Genomic DNA, 23983 nt, shown 5'->3' with positions numbered 1-23983 from the left:
CAGAGCAGTACAATGTTTTAGACTAAATAAATAGTCTAAAACATTATCATTTAAATAATATCAAAACTATTTGATATTCCCTGAAAGCAAGACCGGTTCCATCATTAACATTATGAAAAGGTGAAGCATGTCTTAAAGGGCCCAATTCTACAGTCTTATAAATGCATATTATGTCTTTAGAAGCATAAGTGGAAAATTAACATTTACAATAATGTACTTGAGAAGATGATGTTAAAGCACTATAAGGTACTTTACTTTATGATTTCCATTTTGTTATACAATATGCTTTTACAAAACAATCTCACAGAGACCTATTCTCCTTTGTTTCTTTTCTAGGTCATTGGTTTCGGTGTAATCTCTGGAATTCTTTTGCTTTGGATCATTATTGATGTTTTAAAAGCCTGGGGTATTAGAATGAGTATGTGGAAAAGGAGCTCTGTGTCTCAATACAACCTGTGTTACCCTCCCTACTACAGATGGGTTATAAGATGAGGTCTAAGAAGAATAGCAAAAGAAAGAGCAGAACAACTCTGTAGAAGACATCTTACGACTATTCATAGACACGAGATGCAGGGACAAAACCCAGATGGCAGGACTGTCACCAACGCCAATATTCCCAACACAAATGCAGATGGTGGTAATCCTAATGGCAGTGGCAATCCCAATAAAAATGAAGATGACCATCCCAAAGACAACCATGGTGAAATTGTCACTGAACATCCCAATACTCCTCTCATTCCTAAGAATGATACATTTTTGATACCTGGCAGACAATTTCACTCTCCTCTTTCTACCTGTTGGATGAGGGGTTTGAGCAGGACAATTCATGAAGGGAGATTGATTCTGATGAGCAACAACTATATTATATTGCCATAACCTATCAAACAATGTCACGGATCTAGTGCCTTCAAGAAACAAGCCAGTAAAAAGTACACTGTCATGTTTTTATAGCAGGGCCATGGAGCAATGATAGGTTTGTAAATTCTTTCCAAAGTAAACATTGAAAATAACTGAAAATAATTTGTACATAATACCCAATCCAACATAAAACATGTGTAGAAAATATAATAAATGATGATGTATTTTCATGGAGTAGTTAGAATGACCCAGTTGCAGCATTACAGAACAATTATTGCTTGCACATCAATGCACCTATAATATATAATATAATCATAATCCAAATATTTAATGTACGTTATCTGAAATAATAATATAGTTTTTTCTTCAGGTTTTTATATTGTTCTGTATCTTCCCAGTGGTGTTTGTTATGTATTCAAATCCAAACATTTGGGTCGAAAAAAGTATGTTTTAGCGTCAAAATGCTGTTTTACCTAGGCCTTCTAAAAACTTTTACCCACTTGACCTGACGTAGGTTCTTGTATGATGACGTTACTTGAGTACAGTACAGTAGAGTACAGTATAATACAGTACAGTAGAGTACAGTACAGTATAATACAGTACAGTAACTTAGATGGCTCACAGCACTGGCCAATTTTAGAGAAGCAGATTGATTCTAAGCAATGTACCACATTCTAAGCAATGGGCCACATTAGGATCATAAAAACGTACTATAACACAAACTAACCAAGTCGATCGAGGCAGCGATACCAACTCCCGTGTTCTGCAAAGTCAAATTACGTTTTTGTCAAAGGAGTTTGGTGACTTTGAAAAGAACAAAAGACATGTTCTGCTGTGGACCATCAAAAAGTATGTTAGCAACCTAAAGAAATGGACCATAAAAATCAACAGCGGTTTACATTTTTCACAGCTTAACCGTGCTGTCGACAGCCCTTTCTGACAGGGAACGGAAGCAGTTTGTTCTATCACTCTCTTCAAAGCCACCAGACTCCTTTGACAAAAACAGTCATTTCACAGAACACAGGAGTTTGCTGGTCTACCGCTACTGCTGCCTAAAATGGTGTCCACAACAGTTATTTTCAACTGCTGGCAGAGTTCAAATGATTCATAACCTAAGTCACAATACAGTCTGGTGGTTTGTGCTCAGGTGTGTAGAGAGTGCTGCCGGTGGTCTTCAGTTTGGGGGAGTTTGTATTTACCCTGATGAATGATGGGAGAGGCTGCTTGGCCTAAAGATTAAGATGTTGAAAGATTATTTGTAGATATTTTTCTGATTTGTTTATTTCTACGCTGTCCTTATTTTGTGTTTGACTGTTAATGTCAGATTTCCTCGGCTTAACATGCTCTGTCGTGTGACTTTACCGGTTTATACCAATCACGTGACTTCTTACCCATGCATATTGACCATGTAAACACACTATTTGAGAGTAATATCAAACAAAGTCTTAATGTGAAATAAAAATACATTGTTATATAAATTGTCTTGCTTTTACTGTCATAAAAAAAACATATGTTAAATACAATTGTTTTTGTGTCAACTTTTGTCTTCAATTATCGAACTAATGAATTGTTTGTCATTGTGACATGAATTTTCAATGCTACGTTATTATTATTTTTATAAGATTAAGTCTATTGTCCAGCAGAGGGCAACATATAACTGCCAATAGAAAATGCAAAGCAATGCTATTAGTTTTCATAAAGATGTAAAAGGGAGATTATTTTTGTCTTCTGAGATGGAGATGTGTTCATGTCCAAATGAAAAAACACAATACACTTTCTCAGTTGTCACAAAGGATTTTTGAAAGTCTGTTTAAACAGTGTTAAGGCTTTTTTTCTACAATGTGTAACACTTTTTCACAACTTTGTTACAAAAAACTGAGAATGGGTCAGTTAACATCTCATATTTTTTTATAAAATATATTTTATGTAATTGGATAAAGGCTATAGGAACTGATAACTGCTTTTGAAATCAGTTGGTGGTTCTGATTTGATTAGAGAAGAAAGATTAAACTGGAAAACACAATCTGTCAATCTCTTATAACTCCGGTGGAACTGCAACCAGTTCAGAACCCGGAAGTAACGAGGGAGTGGAACTTCTTCCCTTATTAGAAATTCTTTGATATGAAGAAACTGGACCGGAAATGTGATAGTCGTGGATGCTGCTGGCGGAGAAGCAACTTATTCACTTCCGACCTTCAGAATAAAAGCAGGCACCTTTTTTAACAGTTTATGTACGATGTTCTGACAATTAAAACCTCTTTAGAAACGCTTGAAATTCCATGCTTTTTGGTCTAAACGTCATACCCAAATTAAAAGTGGTAGAGCTCCCATATACTTTGACACTCTGGAGTGTGCCTCATAGCATTGGAAAGGAAACACTCTTAAATTTTTGTTGTAAGTGTCAGGGTGATTCTAGGCCTTACTGACATACTGAGTTACAGAGGCTAGAATGGAGTTTTTTTTATTTCCATCCAAGTCATACATCTGTAAAATTATTAAAATAAACTGCTGTAAACACATCTATATATACAGACAACATAAGGTCATAGCCATATGTCTCAGCTTACTACAGAAAAAATCCAAAAGACTCAAAAATGGATTTTATATGAATTTTTTTCTACAGATATGTTTGTGCGTTTTTCTGATTTCCATTTGAAAAGTGCAAAAAAAAAAAGCCCAAAAACTGCAAAATACAACACTTATCAAATACACAAACACACCCCACATCAATCGCACACAAGTTTGTCTTCCTTCTTTCTACTGTGTTTTTTTTTTTTTACAAGTCTGTCGCTTTTTACGACGTTTTCTAAGTTTTGGATACTATTTTCCACCTATTCTTGCCCTACTTCCTTACTGACTTTTTTAAAGTTTTTGTTGCCTTTTTTCATTAGCATGTAAATGTTTTTCAGTTACATGGCTGTTGTTTGGTAAATCTATCGCTGGTCAGGGGGTACTTGGCTTAAACACACAATTCAAATGGGGTACACTATTGCAAAATGTTTGTGAACCACTGCTCTAGACTAGAGTTTAATTCAGAAGTTTTGCATTCAATCGTTTGGAGATGGTGCTCTTACTTTGAAGGCTACCGACAGGAAATGGTTTTGTTGCTAGTCGGAACTAAACAGTGCTCGAGCCACAGCCAGCTGTACACAGGTCATTGAGAAGCTAAATAGATACAGCGATATTACAGGGTAGTAGACACAGAGCCATAAGGTAAGACACATAACTACACAACTCAGGGTAAATGACGTTCTGTTAATAAGACGTTAAGTTCTTTTTTATGCTAACCTTAGGGCGTGTACTGCATTTAAAACACGTTATCAACACGTTGTGTAACGGTAAAGTAAACAGAGGAAAGACAAGACTTGGGACTGGAGAGGTTGAACACTAACTTCTTCTTTTTCATATTTAAGCCTTAAACAACACGGTGTGTGACAGTGGACACGGCAGGCTTTAGCAGTCCCTTCATCACTGTCTTCCATTGGAACAGTCTGCTGTGTAACGTTAACTTACTGTACGTGCTGCAGGTAAACAGAGGTGAAACCTTGAACTCTGCTCTGTATTGATAGCAGCTGAACTGCAAGGGTTGCTTTGATTATAATAAAGTGTGCACACTATCAGTTTAGATTAGAGATGCACCGATAACAACTTTCTAGGCCGATTCAGATTTCCGATTTTCTTTGAGTTAGGCCAGCCGATACCGATTTTAGAGATACCGAGTTCATTTTTGCTAACCACTTTACAGAACACACATATATTTATTTTCTATCTTTTCTTTAATAGAACGTTTTGCACAGTACATAGAAAATGTTTTGAACAGATAATGGATCACTATAAAATAAAACTATATAAATTACTCCTGGTGTGGATAATTCACACACATCTAAAGTGCAATGTTAGAACCATTTCCTTCTTTTCACATCCAATATCACACTAAAAAAAAATTGATTTTGGTGTTGTCATTCCACTTTCTCCTTGCAGGTGTTGCATATTGCAAACTTGTTATCTTCTGCACACACGCCGAAGAATTTCCAAACAGCTGACATGTTGCAGGTTAATTCACGAGGTTTCCTACACGTGCGAGAATAGCGCGGAGCGAGCGGGTTCGCGCGGTGGAAAAGTTGAGGAAAAAGAGACCGTGCTGTCACGTCCGTGTGTGCATGCGTCTTTCAGAACTGTAACTCGTACAACTTATGTTGTAAGTTAATTGTAGCGTTGACCGGCATGAAATCGGCATATGTCAGACTGACCTGCCGGTCGCCGGTCATGGCCGAGCACGTGAAAACCGGCCAATTCCAGTCACCGGCCGGTCTATCGGTGCATCTCTAGTTTAGATGCATAACTAGTTAACTGCTGCAGAGTTGTATCAAATCTGGTCCAATATCTCTAAACGTGGCGACACATAAAACTGAAGTTATCTCCATTGCCTTTACTAGAACATAACATGCCCCATAATTCCTGTGTAATAATTTGACTCAGTATCAACTAAATTAATGAAGGTCTTAAAACTTGATGTTGACAGAGAGACCTCCCACAGAGACAATTGTGTAGTTATGTCAACATCTACAAATTTGTAGTGCAATAACCACACATTGTCAAACAAAATTACAGTAAATACAATTATCAGAAACAAATTGCTGCGCAGTAAACTTGTGCTGTACTGGTACACGAAGTAGGAGCAATTTTTTTGGCAGTTTACAGACAGTTTATCTCTCGTGTTTTATTTGCCTGATAACCGATAAAGTTAATTAATTAAAAAGTGGTCTACTTTGGCTCGGCTACAGCTCTGTCTCTGTCCCTCTGCTTTGGTTTCACTCACCACTGAGTCTGACTTAAAGGTGCACTATGAGTTCCTGCATGGTTTCAGCGCAATTTCATTTATGTCTCAAATCGTAGGCATCTCTCCTCGATCCGCTAGCTTCCTGCCCCCTGAATCCACTGTGAAGAAGCCCGGTCTCAGGAGACAACACAGGTAAACGTCAAACAAACACTAGAGGCACAGGCTGTGCACCAAAATACAACAAACCAGCCAATCACAGACAAGATGGTTGGGGGAGGGGATGCTTTTAGAGCAGCAGCCTTAATTTCAGTGAAAAAGACGCATTAACCCCCACCCCCTCCCCCAACCATCTTGTCGGTGATTGGCCCAAACCCAATGCTTTCATTTATGTTCCTGCCTTGTTTGTTCTTTACTCAGAAAGAGCAAAGTGCCTTATTTCCCTGCTCGGTGAACCCCTTTAATCTGAACACAAGACGATGGCTGATAAAGTGGCTGACTTTCCCAGTGGCCCGCTGGATATCTACAGGAACAAAGCCTCTTTCAACTGGAAGGACATGCTCTGCTTCTTAGACGGAGAGGAAATCATTGCATTCAAGGTAGCTGTCAGCATCAAATGCTCTCTGTAGGTACAAAATCTGCAATTTTTCAAGTTAAATAGTTAAACATGAGTGTCACTGTTTTGTGTGGTTATTTGCCAGATTGGGAACGGGGAGAAAGGAGGGGTATGACATGCAAAAAAGATCCCCAAGGCTGGAATCGACCTGTGACTTAGCAGTTATGTGGCATGCGTTGTAACCAAGTGCTCTTGCCTTTTTTAAAAACAGAAGGTTCTTTTTTTTTTTCTTCACTAATATTCCTACAACAGTAGGACACCGTAGTGTTTTTTAAACATACACTACTCAACAGGATAAAAAAAGTCAATTTCTTCGGGACTATTTTTAGCGGCCGATAAATCCACATTTGTTGCTTGAGTCCGTATTTGTGTCAACAGGACAGTGTATGTGGGATTAATAAACTGCAGCATGTGTTCATGGTTATGAAGGAAGAGGTCACCTAATAGGGCTGGTTACTGTATTCACTACTTTTTAGGCACTGACTGAATTGGCTCTAAAAGTATCAAGTATATAAAATAAATAAATAAATCTCATCAGCGTCAGTGAGCCAGTAAGCATGCAGCACGTTTCTACCGAGATGTAATAATGCTGCTGATTGTCTGTATAAAGTTACACGTCGTAGAGACGAAGGAAAAACTTGTTACACGTTACACGAGTGTGTGCCGTAATGTGTAAAAATGTCTTTTTGTTTTATAAAATTGGTATCGAAAAAAGTATTATTTTGGAATCAGTATCGGTATTACAAATGTTTGAACGATACCCTATATACCCCGATAGCCCTAACACCTAGTACTCACTGACAAGTTGAGAAAACAATCTTACATCAAGGTCCATCTAGTAGGCATTTCTGAACTTTTCATCCTATCAAATCATCTGCTTCAAATTATCAGTGAATGTAGTTTTTTCTGAGCACTTCAACTCTCTTCATGTCGGCTTTAAATCTGGGGTTCAGTGTTCATTCTTGACCTTGGACTCAGCAGCTGAGAAACGACTATTTGGGATTGTTTTCTCAACTGCTGTTTCCTACAAGCACCTTTACGTTATTTTTTAGTAATAAGAGAACATGTTTGGTACCCCATGTCATCTAAATGTTCCTCTACTGTACGTATCCTCTTCATTTTCTCTTATCACTGTGCTACAGCAACAAGTGTTCAAGGCACTTGAGAATGACCCTCTGTTTGCACGTCGGCCCGGCGAAGACGTCCCTCTCGAGAAAATGAGAGAGTTGACCTTCCTCAGGTATCAACACAACAATAATGTCCTCTGTCATATATCATATCCTTATCTATATAATGTACATAGAGAATAAAGCTTCAGATAAAATTCTCAGGGCAAAGCAGCTCTTCTGCTATGACTTCCTGACAAAAGAAGAGGTGATGGCTAACCCCTGGAAGTCTATAACGCTCAGTGATTGCCTGGGCATGTACGACTGGGCCTTGGGGGCCAAGTACTTTCTCAACAAAGGGGTGAGTTTGCATTGGATGAAAGAAATACAAACTATAATGTGATGTACTTAGAGGCAGCAATGGCATGCATTATATTTACTTCATTGATAATCTCACAGTGTTGACTTTCCAGGGCCTGTACTTGACCCATTACTATTCTCCAATATGCAACTAGCCCTCCAACCTAAATAACGAAACTTGTCATTTGGAATAACATGGTGAAATTGCTTACTAAACATCAGCATGTTAGCATTTAGCTCAAAGCACCACTTAAAGTACAGCGTCAAAGAGCTGCTATCAACTGCAGACTCTGAAGTCTATGGATAGTTAAGTTGTCTCTCCATTTTTTATCTGTCCCACACTTTATTGGTATATCATGTCATGTCCACATAGCCGCTAGCATTGCTTAACTTTTTCCCTTTTAGTAATTGTCTCATTTCAGTAAAAGATGCTAAAAACATCTTGTGTTTTAGCTGTTTGGACCAACAATTGCCAACTCCGGATCAGCGAGACACAGCAAATACGTTGAAAACACTGAAGACATGACGGTAAGTGTTAAAAACTGCTTTACACTGCCAATAACTCCACCTTTTAGGTGCATCGGTGCTTTATTAATGGCCGTCTACAACGTTTTACACCATCCTGCCCCTATGGATTTATAAACTGCAGGAGCTGAATGATGTTCACAGTGAGCCATACAGTTTTCTTTGGATTCTTATATTGTTATTTTCCCCAAAACTCCAATCTAAAATTTTTAAGATCAACCTTTTATTATTTTCTTAAACATACAGAACAGACAACTACAACTGAACAAGAACAACAACCCTCTCCCACCCCCCACCCTCAATCACCTAACATTTTAAGGACACAGTTGGTCATATATTTGTAAATTTAGATTTTTGCTTCCACATCTAATGTTATTCAGGTGTGAAATTCATATTAATCTCCATCACTCTGAATTTGTGTCTGTTTGTAGACGTTTGGATGCTTTGGACTGACTGAGCTGAGCCACGGCAGCAACACCAGAGCCCTGAGGACCACAGCAACATATGACCCCTCCACCCAGGTCAGAACATGCACCACACAACACTCCATTCAGTTTTCAAGTCAATTTTATTTATGGGGGCAAATCATCATGAAGTTATCTCAGTGTACAGATAAAATATGAGAATTCCCCTTAGAGCGATTTCTCCAGTCTGGCTGCGGGGAGGAAAATCATTTTAATGGACAGAAACTTCTAACAGAAACTGGCTCTATGTGGGCAGCAAGGGAGAGAGAAAAGATAGAACTGTGATAAAAGCAAAAATAATAATAAAAGTAGCAGGGCGTCGAGCGGGACCACAGCAGCAGGTGCAGCCACAATCCAGGTGCCACCACAATCCAGGTAAATCTGCAAGGCGAGAATACACAAGGACTCCGGGGAAGAAGCTAAGTTATTAATGGGGTACTTTCCATAAGATCATCTCTCAATGCAAATCAAACCAGCTATTAGGCTAACTGAAATAAAACCATGCCAATCTCTAGGTATGGTGAAGGGTATGTGATGATGTGGGCTATTTTAATTCCAAAGGCCAAGGGAACTGTATCAGGATGCATAGTATCCTGGATCCATGAAATAACTGGCCTTTAACAATAAAAGTCTGCCTGCCTCTATGGGAATTTAACATACGTACTTACTTATGCCCCCTGTATTTTAAGGAAGAACATTTATTTATTTACGATACATTCATTCACAAAGAAAATTGGTGTCCTTAAAGATTGGATTTTTCCTCATTTTTTTAAATTAAGGCATTAAGATCAATTTCCAAAAGATTATATTTTTATTCCTCTTTTTAGTCAACTTTAGCATGGGTGTATTCACTTATGTTTAGCACTGTAAGTTTATTAAAGACAACTAAACTAAAGTAATCAGTAGTGTAATGTGGGTGTTGGATGCTATGGAAGGGTAACCGCTCACCTAACCTTAAACGCAAACAAGGGCTCAGTTAAACACAATAAAACCAAACAAAACAACTAGTGATGCACCGAAATGAAAATTCTTGGCCGAAACCGAAAGCCGAAAAAAGAGGAAACCAAGACCGAAAACCGAAACCGAAACACCGAAAGAAATTAAGCCAATTATTAGTACCATTGCATTTATGGCTATGACTGTGTACTAACTTTACTAAAATCAAGGCTTTGCAATTGTATAAATTAATATTAAAGTTTAATTAAAAAAATATCTAGCAGAAATATGGCTACAATCTGATAGTCACAGTATACAGTAGCCTACAGTATTATTATTATTATTATTATTATTATTATTATTAATTGAGGCACTTTCTTGCAGGATTTCACTGAACATATCAGACAACGAGGGTGCATGCCCCTCATCTGGTGCAGCGAGACAAGTCTTTTTCTGCGCTCTGATCTCCTGCGCTGGGCGCTGCTCCGTCTCCGTCTCCACGCAGGTTCTCCGCATCCATCGCGGCCTGGATCATTTCTCGTGCGCCCTGCTTTATTTCCGCATCCAAGTAATGGTCTTTATAACGCGGATCAAGTACAGTCGCGATGAAGTGCAGAGGATCCGAACAGATCTCACTGAAACGTGTGCTGACAGACTCTAAGAGCACTTTTCATTGTTTTCACTCCGTGGTCCGTCTCAACCTCTTTGCTTAGGAGATGCTTTGCAGGTGGAACGGATCGGGTACTGACACACGTGCAGGTCGCGTTTTCTGTTTACGTCATCACAACATTTCGGCCGTATTGTTTCGGTGATAAAAGAATTTCGGCCGAAAACCGAAAATGCCCTTTTGGGCCATTTTCGGCCGAAAATTTTCGGTGGCCGAATATTAGGTGCATCCCTAAAAACAACCCAAGTTGGGTGCCAGCATGGCACCGGTCTGCCTGGAGGGAGAGTGAGACCAGACTAGTGATGGGTCGTTCGCGAATGAGGCGGCTCTAAGAGCCGGCTCTTGTAGGTGAACGACGGGAGCTGGCTCGCATATCCAAAGAGCCGACTCTATTTTTAAAAATATAGCCTATAGAAATTAAATCATTATGTAATAATGAAATAATGAGTGAATTTTATTTTATTTAAAATAATTGACTAATTCAAAGAACAAAAAAATAATTATATAGGCACACATTAGTTTCGACTGTCTGATCAGCCTCACATTCTGTTCCTGTCAATCATACACAAGGTGTCAACCAATTATACGCGGCAAGGGCATGAGGGAGGGGCCGGAGCCATCACACACACACACACACACACACACACACACACACACACACACACACACACACACACACACACACACACACACACACACTGTCAAACTCTGAGGAGAAGACAGAGGAGAGGAAAAACAGCTCTGAAAACAAAACAGAGAGAAAAAGAGGGACCAGTTTAATCCTTTCAGTTATTTATTTTTCTTTAATATGGGTTCTTTTGTTTTGAATGTTGTTTCTATACATTAAAAAGTTGTAATTTAAATGCAAATGTTTATGTATGATTTATAGTATGATTTCATTTAATAATTTAAATAGAATTGTTTTTCACACCTATCATAGTCAAAACATTCATTTTTTTAAAGAGCCGTTTGTGAGCCAAAAGAGCCGGCTCTTTTCAGTGAGCTGAGTCAAACGAGCCGGCTCACGAAAAAGAGCCGGAATGCCCATCACTAGACCAGACCTTATGGAATCACCCAGCTTTATAGACTCCCAGCAGGTGAGGCCAATCCCCCCCACGACGTGGGAGGAGCCAGTCAATCAGGCACCAACTGAAAGAGACAGACACAAGCCAAAACCGGTAGTCATATGGCCCAGGGCCATAACATATTATCCTTTGACCCTGTGCAGGGGCCTGGTCCCCAGGTTAGGAACCACTGCTTTAGACCATCACTTAGTGAAATGGCATTCTTAATTTTTTTTGTTATATAAATTACTAGAAGGTTCTTGCACACCAGACACTGGTCACTTTATTAAGGTTTCTGATCTCAAACCTTCATCTGGTAAAATATTTCCTGGTAAAATGTTGCTGGTTTACTGGTCCGTCTACCTTCTAAGATTTTACAGGGTAATGTTGTGGGAATTTGTAACCATTACTATGTTTACCTTTCTACTCTGTAGGAGTTTGTGATCAACTCTCCGGACTTTGAGGCCGCCAAGTTCTGGGTGGGGAACATGGGTAAGACTGCGACCCACGCTGTGGTGTTCGCTCAGCTCTACACGCCTGACCAGGTGTGCCACGGCCTGCACTCCTTCGTTGTGGCGGTAAGACTCTGACCTTTAACCCCTGACCCAGTTACAGCTGGTTACATTATCAGGAAACGCTATCTGATCTGTTATGTCACACAGCTGCATCTCAGAAAACTCATTATTACCCAAGTTTTCAACTTGTTCCATCTCTGGAAGTGCAGTGTGACACTGAAACATGCAATGTACAGTAATTCGGTACTGAAAAAATATCCAAAACCAAAAAGGATTACATTGTCTGGAGTGTACATTATGAAAGAAGTTGAGCTGTAAAGTGAAGTGAATGACTGAAAGCGGTTGAAGTCTTGTTTAGTAAAGTATGAACTGAAATGTAATTGATGTTTAACAATCACATCACAGAGCACATAATCCAACCAAAAAACTAAAATGTATGTGAATATATGCCCTCCGTTCAAAATGTGAAAAATACAAATGAGGAAAAGTAAAGCATTTACCAGTAGTTCCAATTGTCTAAAGTGTGACATTGTGTGAGAGAGGACGCTTATTAATTTTTATTTATGCATGAAGTGTGGAAATGGTGGGAGTGGGAAGATTTTTAAGAGTTTTCTTTGAGTAAACGACAAGGTACAACAATCTGAAAATTCATTAAAACATCATGAAAATAGAAAAGCTTTAAAGTTATACTGTGTAAAGTCAAACTGATCATCCACAAATACACATTTTAACAGGGATGGTTTTAAAATTTGTCAAAATTAAATAACTAACCATTGTACTGCAGTTGAGAGATCCCAAGACCCTGCTAGCTCTGCCTGGTGTGCTGGTTGGAGACATGGGCAAGAAGCTGGGGCAGAATGGACTGGATAACGGGTAGGTGACCGATACGACTTAATAAATTAGTAAAGTTGAAACAGACACACGGCATTACTATAATTTCAATGTACGTCTTGTTTTTGCGTCAGGCACACGTTGCCAGTGTTCTGTGTAACCAAAGATCATTTCTCTGTCTCTCTCCCTTCAGGTTTGCTTTGTTTCATAATGTGAGGATCCCTCGGGAGAATCTGCTGAATAAGACGGGAGATGTTACTCCTGATGGCCGCTACGTTACACCATTTAAGGTTAGTTAGATTTCCACTGGTGGAAAGCGCTCAATAGGCAAGCAACCAATGGAAGTTAAATTACAGCTGCACTACTCAATATTTTTGTGCACTTCACAACACGGAAGCTCCTGATGAGTAGATGAGTAGGCACATGGCTCAATACATGAAGGAGGCCCAGAAAAGAATTGATGAGCTGAACACCAGCTACTGGTCAGTGGAGCAGTCACTCAACACTGGGGTGTTTCGTTTGCAGTTTTCCGATGTCACTATGAGTGACGTCACATGCCAACATCGGGTTTGCCGAGGGTGGGATGTAAACTGCCGCAACAATTACATGAGCAATCTCCCTGGGCAAATAATATGGCCTGAGTCCTACAGCTCAGCTCAGTTCAATGTCTGGGCAGCACACACGTTCCTTGATTGTGATGTGACCAGGATTACACCATCTGTTGTTAACAAAAATAACAAGGCCCCCCTCCCTTGACGCTTACCACTCGTGGTGCAGTCCCTGTCCGCCCGAACAGTCTGGAAGGACAATCATGGTCCAATCCAAAGGTGGCAGAGAGTGAAAGAGCTAAGATCCTGTGGGACGTCCAGATCCAGACTGATAAAATGGTGATGGATATGATGGCATTGTTGTGGTGGACGAACAGCAGAACAAGGCAGTTGAGTGGGTTGTGATAGATGTAGCAATCCCAAGCGACGACACAATAATTAAGAAGAAGGAACACGAGAAGCTTTGAAAATATACCAAGGGCTTAGAGAGGAGCTGGAGAACAGTGGCTCCAGTGGTAATGGGAGAACTCGGGCTGTAACCCCTGAACTGGGACAGTGGCTCCGGCAAATTCCAGGAACAACATCTGGGTTCTCTGTTCATAAGAGCACAGTCCTAGCAACGGCTAAGATATGGTGTAGAACCCCCAGGCTCCCAGTCCTCTGGTAGAGGACCCAAGCTTGAAGAAAGGAACCAGACCGCCCTAGTATGGGGCGAGTGGGGAATAATTTTTTTTTTCTTTTGCTCATGAATTGTAATGTTTCTTATGTTTCTCCATTGTTACGTTCCTCTCCTTCAGGACCCCAACAAGCGTTTCGGGGAGTCTCTGGGTGCCCTGTCAGGTGGCAGGGTGTCCATCACCAGGATGGCTTTGGTCAACCTGAAGCTTGCTCTGACTATCACCATCCGCTTCTCAGCCACCAGGAGACAGTTTGGACCCAAAAACACAGAGGAGATTCCTGTTTTGGAGTACCAGTTACAGGTCAGGATGGAGGGAGGGAGTGGATTTGAAAGCAGATTTACCTAAGCATAGTATAAAGTAACTTATCAAAGTAAAAGGAGGTATCTAAAGCCACAACAACACGTAATGCTTTATGCTATTTGCGTACATATCCTTTAATAATGGGGGTGCACATTTTTACACAAATTCCTTGGAAATTTGTTTGTTTGTTTCAGCAATGGCGTCTGATTCCGTACCTGGCAGCAGCGTATGCTCTTGAACACTTCTCCAAATCCATCTTCATGAACTTTGTTGAGTTCCAGATTGGACAGATGATGAGGGAGAAGAGTGACAGACAAGTGAGTTAAGATGATGTGCATGTGTGTGGCTATATCCAGAGTGAGTATGCTGTATAAACTATAGTCTAATATGCCTGTGTGTATTGCAGGCAGAGATGGGCAGGGAGATCCATGCTATAGGCTGCTCCAGTAAACCACTGGGCTCATGGATTGCTCAGAGAGGGATTCAGGAGTGTAGGGAGGCCTGCGGTGGACATGGATACCTGGCCAGTAAGTCTCTCTCCCACACACACACACACACACACACACACACACACACACACACACACACACACACACACACACACACACACACACACACACACACACACACACACCTAACTACCTTTTCTCTTTCTCAGTGAACCGGCTGGGTGATCTGCGTAATGACAATGACCCAAACTGCACATATGAAGGAGACAACAACGTCTTGCTGCAACAGACCGGCAACTACCTGCTCAGCTGGCTCCATGCTAAACACCGAGGTCAGTCCTCTATGCACTGAGGGATTATTACAAGCCTTTAATGTCAGATACAGCATGCAGTGGCGAGATGTAACGCTGTAGCTGCTACCAATATTCCTTCAAAAGGCTAACTTGAAAGTTGAGTTCTCCACAAGGGTTGTGCCGATTGTCAATTGTATCGCTTATCGGTGACTGACATGATGTTCTTCTGCAGTTGCTAGTGCTGATCGCCTGCCAATGTTAAGGCAATTTTCGGACCATGTAAACCAACAGTTAAGGCGCAGTCACTAGCATTCTTCACCAATCACCATCTAGCCAATCGTGATAATCCTTTACATAATTGGGGTGAACTTTGGCCATAGACTGTAAAAAGAATGACTCAGAAGGGTCTGAATAGTGAAGCAAAGTGCCTCAAACCTGCATTATATCTAATTTCCAGCAGGGGGCAACTCAAATGGTTGCATAAAAAAGTCCATTTCTATAGAAGGCTATGGGAAAATGACCCTACTTCTCACTTGATGTATTACCTCACCTTCTTTAATTCTCTGTCAATATTGTGTATAAGTCAGTATGTATTAGATCATGTACGACAGAGCGCAGGAACTCTGATCTCTAAAGTTTCAGCTGCTGTGTTGTGCGGTTTCAGATGGTGTGCGCATTGAGTCTCCTCTTCACACTGTGGATTTCCTGGATGATTCCCACAAGATCCTAGAAAGCAGGTTCACAGCAAGAATGATGGAGGAGTGTATGGACTCTGCAGGTACTCCTAGAACTCAGAAGGGATTATTCCCTGAACTCAACATGGTGTCTAAATATACATTTAACCAGTTATCTAAATATCACACATACAAAAATTCTACTGATTGCATTTCTAGAGTTGTTTCTCAGTTTAACATAGTGAGTGTACTCCTTGTTCATCATATCAGTGCCACTGGCAGCCTATAAGTGGCTGGTGTGTTTCCTGCTGGAAGAGAGCCAGAAGAGGCTGGAGCAGGAGATGGCCTCGGGAAAGGAGGAGTTCGAGGCCCGTAACAACAGCCAGGTAAGACATACACACAAACAGAGACACACAGACACACCACTGCACAGAGCCTTTATGGATACGCTCAGCTATGCCCATACCTCAAGCTAAAAATAAAACTGACTGCCTGTTTCCGGGCACCACTCAATCCTTTCCCCTTGACATCAATATTTAGGTGTCTGAAGCTGCTGAGAATTTTACTAAGCATATTTTTGGTACATTTTTTCCTATGATATTCACAAGGTTAGAATTGAACTGTGATAATAGTTGTTCATCTTAGTTTATAGCAGAAATAAAAACTATACTATTAATGTGTGTGTGTGTGTGTGTGTGTGTGTGTGTGTGTGTGTGTGTGTGTGTGTGTTTAGGTCTACTACTGTCGCTCCCTGGCCATGGCCTACATAGAACACAACTGTCTCCAGAGGTTTCATGAGCTGACTACTGATACGGACACACCAGCTGGTCTCAGACCTGTACTCAGCAAGCTGTGTGCCCTGTATGGGCTGTGGAGCCTCAGCAACCACATGGCCACACTCTACCAGGGTGTGTACTGTACTCTATATACTACATGCATCAATCTAGATAACGCATTCCATTGTATAGATATTTGTAACACAGTTTTATTACTGCACAGGTAATTACTTGAGTGGAAGGAAGCCCACAGACTTGGTCCAGATGGCCATTCTCACTCTCTGCTCCCAGGTACAGAAACATTCCATACGTAAGGGTTAATTACCTTATTACCTGTTAATGGACACCTTGATTTTTAAGACCAAGTTTTTTCAAACAATAACTCTGTTTCCCTGGTAACACCTAAGGGTTTGAAAAATCATTCCTATCCCTTAAGGTTTTTTATGCAATGAAAACATTCACTGCTCCAGTAAATGGGACTGAATTGTAGGTGTCCTATATCATAAATTAATATTAAATGTATTAAAATATAAATGGTTTATAAATTTAATTTGGCAAGTGACCATGATATAAGCGGGTTAATGCTCTTGGAGGTGTCCCTTAATGGACTCCACGGCGCGTCGGCCGGTTCTGACCTCGCCATCATCGAATAATTCCTGATAATGAACATCTCGTCAGGCATTAACCCTTACTTAATGGACACCCTGCAGCCATGGTATAATGTTGGATAGTGTTTATTGTTATGAGGTCCCTTCCTTGTCCCTTACCTCGTGACTGTCTTCATTAAGCTGAATGATGAAGTCATGATGCTGCCCCCCCAACTGACATTAAGCTCAACCTGACCTGCTCTGTCTGTGTGTCTCCTCCAGCTGAAGGATGATGCAGTAGCATTGGTGGATGTTTTGGCACCTACTGATTTCATTCTCAACTCACCTATTGGCAATGCTGATGGACAGGTAAAGACATACATACACATAAAACCTATTTATACCTCAGTATTTTGATGTATGGCCATAAATTGACAGGTGAGGGGTTGCCTCTTTTTATAAGATTAGATAGTATGTGAGGGTAACTTCTGATTTTCTTTTTTGAGGAAAAAGGTACAATACATATTGTTCAGTCTAAATCTGACTTGAGCTGGAAGCTTAAGTTTTAATCATGGCCTTTTTTGTCACAGGTCCCCTGACAGGTAGTCAAGAAAGGAAGGGCGGGGGGGCATAAATTAACAACAACAGTAGTTGACAATGACCCTCTCTGCACTTTCTGAGAACATATTTTTTCTTCCTCCTGAGCCTCTCAGTGCTGGCCTGATGTAACCTTATATACAACCTCAACAGAAAGGAAAAAGTGGGGTTTTGTTAAGGATTTGTCTAGCCTGGTGTAAATATCCTTCAGGCAGTGTAGGGCAACCCCTATTGTGAGTTTAGCCGATCAAACCACTCTCTGCAGGGCCGGTCTGTTCGGTGCTGTTTCCGTAGGTTGTAGGTTGATTGGTTGGTCGGTTGTTTCCCTGACACCAGCGGGTCAGGTCCTCTATTTCTTTCAAGTAGGCCTTTTCATTGTTGTTTATGATCGGGCCCACCACAGCTGTGTCGTCAGCAAACTTGATGATATGGTGTTCGAGTTGAAAGGGACTACACAGTTGTGTGTGTACTGGGAGTACAATAGGGGACCAAAAACACAGCCCAGGGGTGTTCCGGTGTTAAGAATTAAGGGTGGAAGAGGTGCGTCCGCCCACCATCACCACCTGGGGTCTGCCTGTCAGGATGTCAAGGATCCAAATGCATAGTGAGGTGTTTAATCCCAAGTCCTTGAGCTTTGTGACGGTCCTGCAGGGAAAATTGTGTTATACGCTGTTCTGTCTTTTCGAATTGAGATAGGGTAGTGGGGAGGATGTGTGCTATGCTGTCTTCCGTTGATCAAATGTGACGGTAGGCAAACTGTAATGGGTCCACTGTGCTGAGTAGTAAGGAGCAGATGTGATCATTTACCAACTGTTCAAAGCATTCAATGACTACAGGTGATCATCACTGGGCGGTTGTCATTCAGGCAGTCTGGTCTTGTTTTCTTGGGCACAGGAATGATGGTGGACTTATTAAAGCACGTGGGTATGACAGATTCAGCCAGTGACAGGTTGAATATTATTGTGAACACCGGTGCTAGTTGGTCAGCAGGCAATCTGAAGACTCACCAACTGTTATTGTCAGGTCCTGCTGCTTTCTTGGTGTTCACATGCTTGAATGCCCACCTGACCTCATGCTTAGAAAAGGATATGGGTGTTTGAGGTGCACCCACCCATCCATCAACCTCTGCTTCAGCTGTTATTGCTCGTTGGCTGCCGATCAGCATACAATGTGTTTAGCTCACTTGCTATAGGGGCTTTGTAAATTATAGAGTGTGGTCTAGACCTACTCTATCTGTAAAGTGTCTCGAGATAACTTATGTTATGATTTGATACTATAAATAAAATTGAATTGAATTGAATTATAGCATCAGACTTACCACATGGGTCTGGGGTTGCCCTCCTGAAATAGGTACAAAAAAAAGGAAAAACTTTCTTTAACAATGAGCACATCTTCTCCTTGTTTCTCCCTCATGTAGCTTTACAAGAACCTGTGGTCGACAGTGATGCAGGGCAGCCAGGTGCTGGAACGGCCTTCCTGGTGGAAAGAGTTCTGCTCAGACAAGCCGGTGGTCGGATCCCTCCGTCCAAAACTCTAGAACCCACTCAACAACCTCACTTTACCACATTCTAACTAAGTGCAATTTAGAATATAATGTCCATACACACAACCTATTGCCAAAAAAGTGTCCAAAATCTTATAAGTGTTTATTATGAAACGCTGGAGTCCTGTGCACTCTTAAGAACTCTGGATGAGCTAAAGAACTCTTGATTCAAAATCAAAAAGACCTCAAAACAGTTACACTGATAGATACAATTATCACAATCCCTTCATAAACACACATAGAAGCCTTGGACCTGCTCACCAGCACATTCTCTAAAACCCTGCATTTAAATGTCGTGGCCACCACATCAGATAGGATTGTAAACAGGACCTGCCAACGCTGCCCAGCTGAAATGAAATTGCAGATTTTTCTGCTACAGCATACTGATCTTTTTTGTGAATTACGTGTCAAGTCCTCAGAATGGTGTAAATCTTCTGTCTCCAAAAACAAAGACATTCTGGGCCAATCAAATCATTCCACTTTAAACTGTATCAACAAAAAGAAGAAATGAGACTGTCCTGTCATTGGCTGACAGTGGTGCTTACCGGCACAGAGCAGATGTGACCCAACACAGGAACTCACTAATACACAACTCTTACTAATTTCTCTTAAAGCTGCTGTAGGTAAGATTGTGAAGAGCCAGGACTTTGCTAACAAATTTGAACATCGACAACTTCTCAGTCCCTCCCCCCTTTCTGCTGCAGCCCAAACCGTCTCCTAAGCCCCTCCCACACAAAGGAGTTTGACAGAAATGCCGGCATGTCAGACAGACAACATTTTCAATAACACTAACACAACGTTAACTTTACTCACAAACAGTAAAACGATGCTAACTAGCAGGCTAGCGTTAGCCATTTTAGCATCATATCAGACCGACCACTGTGCTAACGTTACTATCATCCTCACCAACGTAGCTTTGTGGACTTTTGACTACTAATAACCAAGTGAAAAATAAATCATTCATGGTAATTATGTTACCTGTCGAGAAGAAATGTGGCTACATCTGCATCGTTCTTCAGATCTTTAAAATCCCGGAGCTCACGCCACCTCTGAAAAGCCACTTCACCACCGGAGTTTTGGGAAACTTTTCTGCAGCTTGTGTGCGGGGGAGGGGAGAACGCTATATATGCGTGTACGTGCCTGAGCAGTGTTTGACAGGCAGATAGACACCCCCTGTGGCCCTGATTGGAGAAAATCAACCGGGAGCGGTGGAATTTTGCCAATCGCAGTACAGGCTATAGGTGGTGCCAGAGGAGCTGGATTTTTTTTATATTACATAATTCATGTAGTTCTATTGGAACATAGGGTCAGTTTCAGCAAATGTGACAGAAAGTTAGTTTTATAAGACTTACCTACTGCATCTTTAAATGAGCTACTCAACAGACATGAAGCGGAGAAAATTGCACAGCTAACAGTTTACAGCTGAAGCTGGTAGAGCAGCCTAAAAGGTCTCAGATTGTAATAGGTGGAATTTCAGTGTCTTTTTTTAAATTATAAAGCAGTTGAAGGTGCTATATAAATACTGTTGAAGTATCAAAACACTCAATCCACAGAGAAATGCACAATTCAGAAACTGTATATACAAGTATACAGACGGACCGTATGAGAAAAATAATGTGTTGTTTGAACATTAAAGCATTTTACAAGTATGAACCTGAAAATGAGCATAATATGGGACCTTTCAAAAACCTACTTGCAAATGTCAACATTGTACCATTAGAGGCTAAATGATGTGCTCCTTATTCTTCAACACTGTCTGGCCTGAGCTTGTAAGCTAAAAAGAAAGACCGAAAGTCTTCCAGATGTCCTCAGGCTTCCGTGTTATTTTATTAATATATATATAATATTAATAATTACATTTTAAAATCATTTGGCATATTTTATGTCACTAATAGAAAGAATGACTTTTTGAATTTCAGTTTGCCTTTAAATAATAGTTTTTTTGTATTTCACCACACTTCATTGGTATGACAAATGTAATAATAACCATTAAAATTTTAGTTAAAATTATATATGTATAATAATTTGCTGAAGATCAGGTTTAATGAAAACCTTTGAGTGTCACATGAATTCAATGACAGACCATCACTGTCATCTGTTCTATAACATGGAAACTCTGATTATGTGAATTATACATGTGAACAATGCAATAATGTAATTTTAAGATAGCATGATTCCAGTGCAGTTATGTTTCAGTTATATTTTAAAATCGTTATGGCCATACCAAGGATCATTAAAAGTAAATACCAACAAAGGGCTTCTAGGTAACACAATGTAACTTTAAAGTTTTAACATAATTATCTTTATTATATGTGGTAAATGAAGGGTCAATATGATTTTTAGCTATTGTAATTATTAGAAATAAGCCTGTAGTTGTATATAACATATATTTTTATATATAATATTCAAGTTTTAGAGAAGGTGTAAGATTTGAAGTTGTGGAAAAACATTTACGAAACTCAAATCTCACTTAACCCTTTTTTAGGCAAAATCACACATGATTGTCTCAACAAGCAACCTCATAATTAGAGTAGACAACTAGATTTATTGTATTTCATAGTTGAATGATGTGAAATGTATCTTATGGGATGTAATATTCTAATGAATGTGAAAATTGTGTGGATGACAAGTTTCATATGACCCTGTAAACACAATACAAATAAATAAACTTTCCATACAGATTGTTGAAAAGCGGAAACAATCTTTTTTTCTTGGATATCATTACCAAAAATAGAAATCTGTGACTTATTTGCAACAGTTTACTGGCTGAAACTCCCCCATCATGTCACACCTATGCCTCCTTTACAGACAAATTCAAAAACATTCAACACACGCTCAGTATCTGCGTATAAGGTGAGGGGTCCATGTCATTCCCTCTTAAAAAAATTCTATCTGCATGGGTCGATTGTGTTAATTGTTTAGACTTGGATGAAGATCCAAATTGTTGGAAATGTAAGACAGAGAATGGCCATTTGGCCAAGGAAGCACACAGACTAAATACACAAGGTAACGAGGGAGTAAAGAGGGACAGGTGACATGAGGGCTGAGGAACAGGTGGAACACATCAGGGCGGGGCAGACAATCACAGAGGCAGGAAAACACACAAGGCAGGAAGTAAAACAAGACATGACACAGGAAAACAACAGGCACTACAAAGTAAAACAGGAAACTGAAGCATTAAACCATACACAAAGATGGAACTAGAAAAACCCAAACAGAACACAGAAAGAACACGGGTAGCACATAATCATGAAACAGATGACATGGGAACCAACAGGGAATGAATACACAAAATAAACAGGAAACTTTATTTACTCAATTTTTCACATTTTTGACTTTAAGTAAAAGTTGTAAGTACTTTTTCCACTGCATACAGGTTCGGACCCTTAATATCCCGTAGGTCTGTTACATATGGAACATTAAAGTGAAATAACTCCACCTAAGATTTCAAATGCCAAATTAAACCAAATCAAAGTGCAATACAAATACATAGTTACATATTTGTATTCTTTTCAGCTATGCATGTACTGTCATATTAAATGATAAACATATGTTAAAAGGCAATTGTTTAACTTTCTGTCTTTAATAACTGAATGAATGTGTTGGCATTGTAACATGCCACATTATTATTATGTTTAAGTGTTGTCCAGCAGAGCGCAGCATAGACCTGCCAATAATAAATGCAAGGCATGCACTTTTCATGAAGAGGTGAAAGTCTGATTTTTGAGATGGACATGCCAAATGTTCATGCCAAAATGAAACACAATCAACTGTCCAAGAGTATACGGCATATTCTTTCTAGGTTTTTAGTTTTTTTACCTCAATATGTAGGCTCAATGGTTTCACTCTAGACCCCGGATCCATATTGTAAACATGATGTTAACAATACAGGATTTAAAATATTCAGAAAAATCAACTTTGCAAAACATTTATCAGGAAGGAAATAAATACAAGACCTCATCATTCACCCTGACGGACCAGCTTGAAACTGTTGTTTTTTGTCAAATCACAATTCCAATCAAGTTTATTCAAGATGTTGAAGATTACATATAATATTTATAAATAAAAATAATATTTATAAATAAAAAAACACTTTGTCTGTCTGCCATTTCCCTCTGGAAACAGCCGGTTGCCTCCAGAGTGCCAGGACCTGTATTTCACCAGGGATGGCACAGGGATGGCACAGTTCCGGCGCGTTGCCCTCTCTACTGGACCCCAATTCAGTACATAGATCCAAGAGCTCAGCTTTAGGGAATCTAAATTGGCATATTAGCCAGTCATCGTCATGGTCCCTGAAGTCTCTTTCTCTCCTGATTCTTCCATTGCCATAGTCCTCCTGCAGTGCCAGCAGTGCCATCATGCAGCATTACGCACGGGGGTCACTGCAGTATTTATATGTGTCACAGGGCGTAGCAGGGTATAGCAGGGTGTCACAGGACGTAGCAGGGTATAGCAGGGTGTCACAGGACGTAGCAGGGTATAGCAGGGCACCACTAGACGTAGCAGAGCACTACAGGGCGTAGCAGGATGTAGCAGGGTGTAGTTGGACGCAGCAGGATGTAACAGGGCACTGCAGAGCATAGCAGGTGTAACGGCATAGCAGAGCGTGCAGCAGGACCATGGCAACAGGCTGCAACCATGATTAAGGGGCCACCCTAATCCAAGGAAACATGCTGGGAAAAGAATACATATGGACTCCGGGGAATAAGATCCCCAGAGCTAGGTTAGTAACGAGCATTTCTGGAACATGGAAACACACAGATGGAAAGAGAGAGGAGAGAGAAGCTCAGTGTGTCAAAGGAAGTCCCCCGGCAGTC

The 23983-nt window shown here is 40.4% G+C and overlaps 1 protein-coding gene and 1 pseudogene across 4 annotated transcripts; both read left to right on the top strand.

Annotated features, from left to right (window-relative positions):
• Positions 1-21852, top strand: part of LOC120573317 — a 58173-nt pseudogene extending 36321 nt beyond the window's left edge.
• On the top strand, positions 3970-19890 carry LOC120573316 (peroxisomal acyl-coenzyme A oxidase 3-like). Of its 4 annotated transcripts, none has more exons than XM_039822979.1 (21): positions 3976-4071; positions 4272-4372; positions 5755-5830; positions 6056-6234; positions 7394-7491; positions 7583-7718; positions 8171-8245; positions 8674-8763; positions 11808-11951; positions 12673-12761; positions 12913-13009; positions 14065-14247; positions 14442-14564; positions 14654-14774; positions 14906-15028; positions 15654-15767; positions 15934-16049; positions 16397-16571; positions 16663-16730; positions 17309-17395; positions 19041-19890. In XM_039822979.1, exons 4-21 carry the CDS (start codon positions 6115-6117, stop codon positions 19158-19160), a joined length of 2079 nt encoding a protein of 692 aa, XP_039678913.1. In that variant the 5' UTR covers positions 3976-4071; positions 4272-4372; positions 5755-5830; positions 6056-6114; the 3' UTR covers positions 19161-19890. The 4 variants fall into 4 exon arrangements, with proteins under 4 accessions (XP_039678915.1, XP_039678913.1, XP_039678912.1 ...); XM_039822978.1 differs by having other exon boundaries at positions 4272-4385; XM_039822980.1 differs by having other exon boundaries at positions 4272-4395.
• Positions 21853-23983: the final 2131 nt, after the last annotated feature.

This window comes from Perca fluviatilis, chromosome 14 (genome assembly GCF_010015445.1).
Source record: "Perca fluviatilis chromosome 14, GENO_Pfluv_1.0, whole genome shotgun sequence".
In the NCBI taxonomy this organism is placed as follows: Eukaryota; Metazoa; Chordata; class Actinopteri; order Perciformes; family Percidae; genus Perca; species Perca fluviatilis.
Note: the sequence above shows the minus strand (reverse complement) of the source record. Positions and strands in the feature narration are given on the sequence as shown.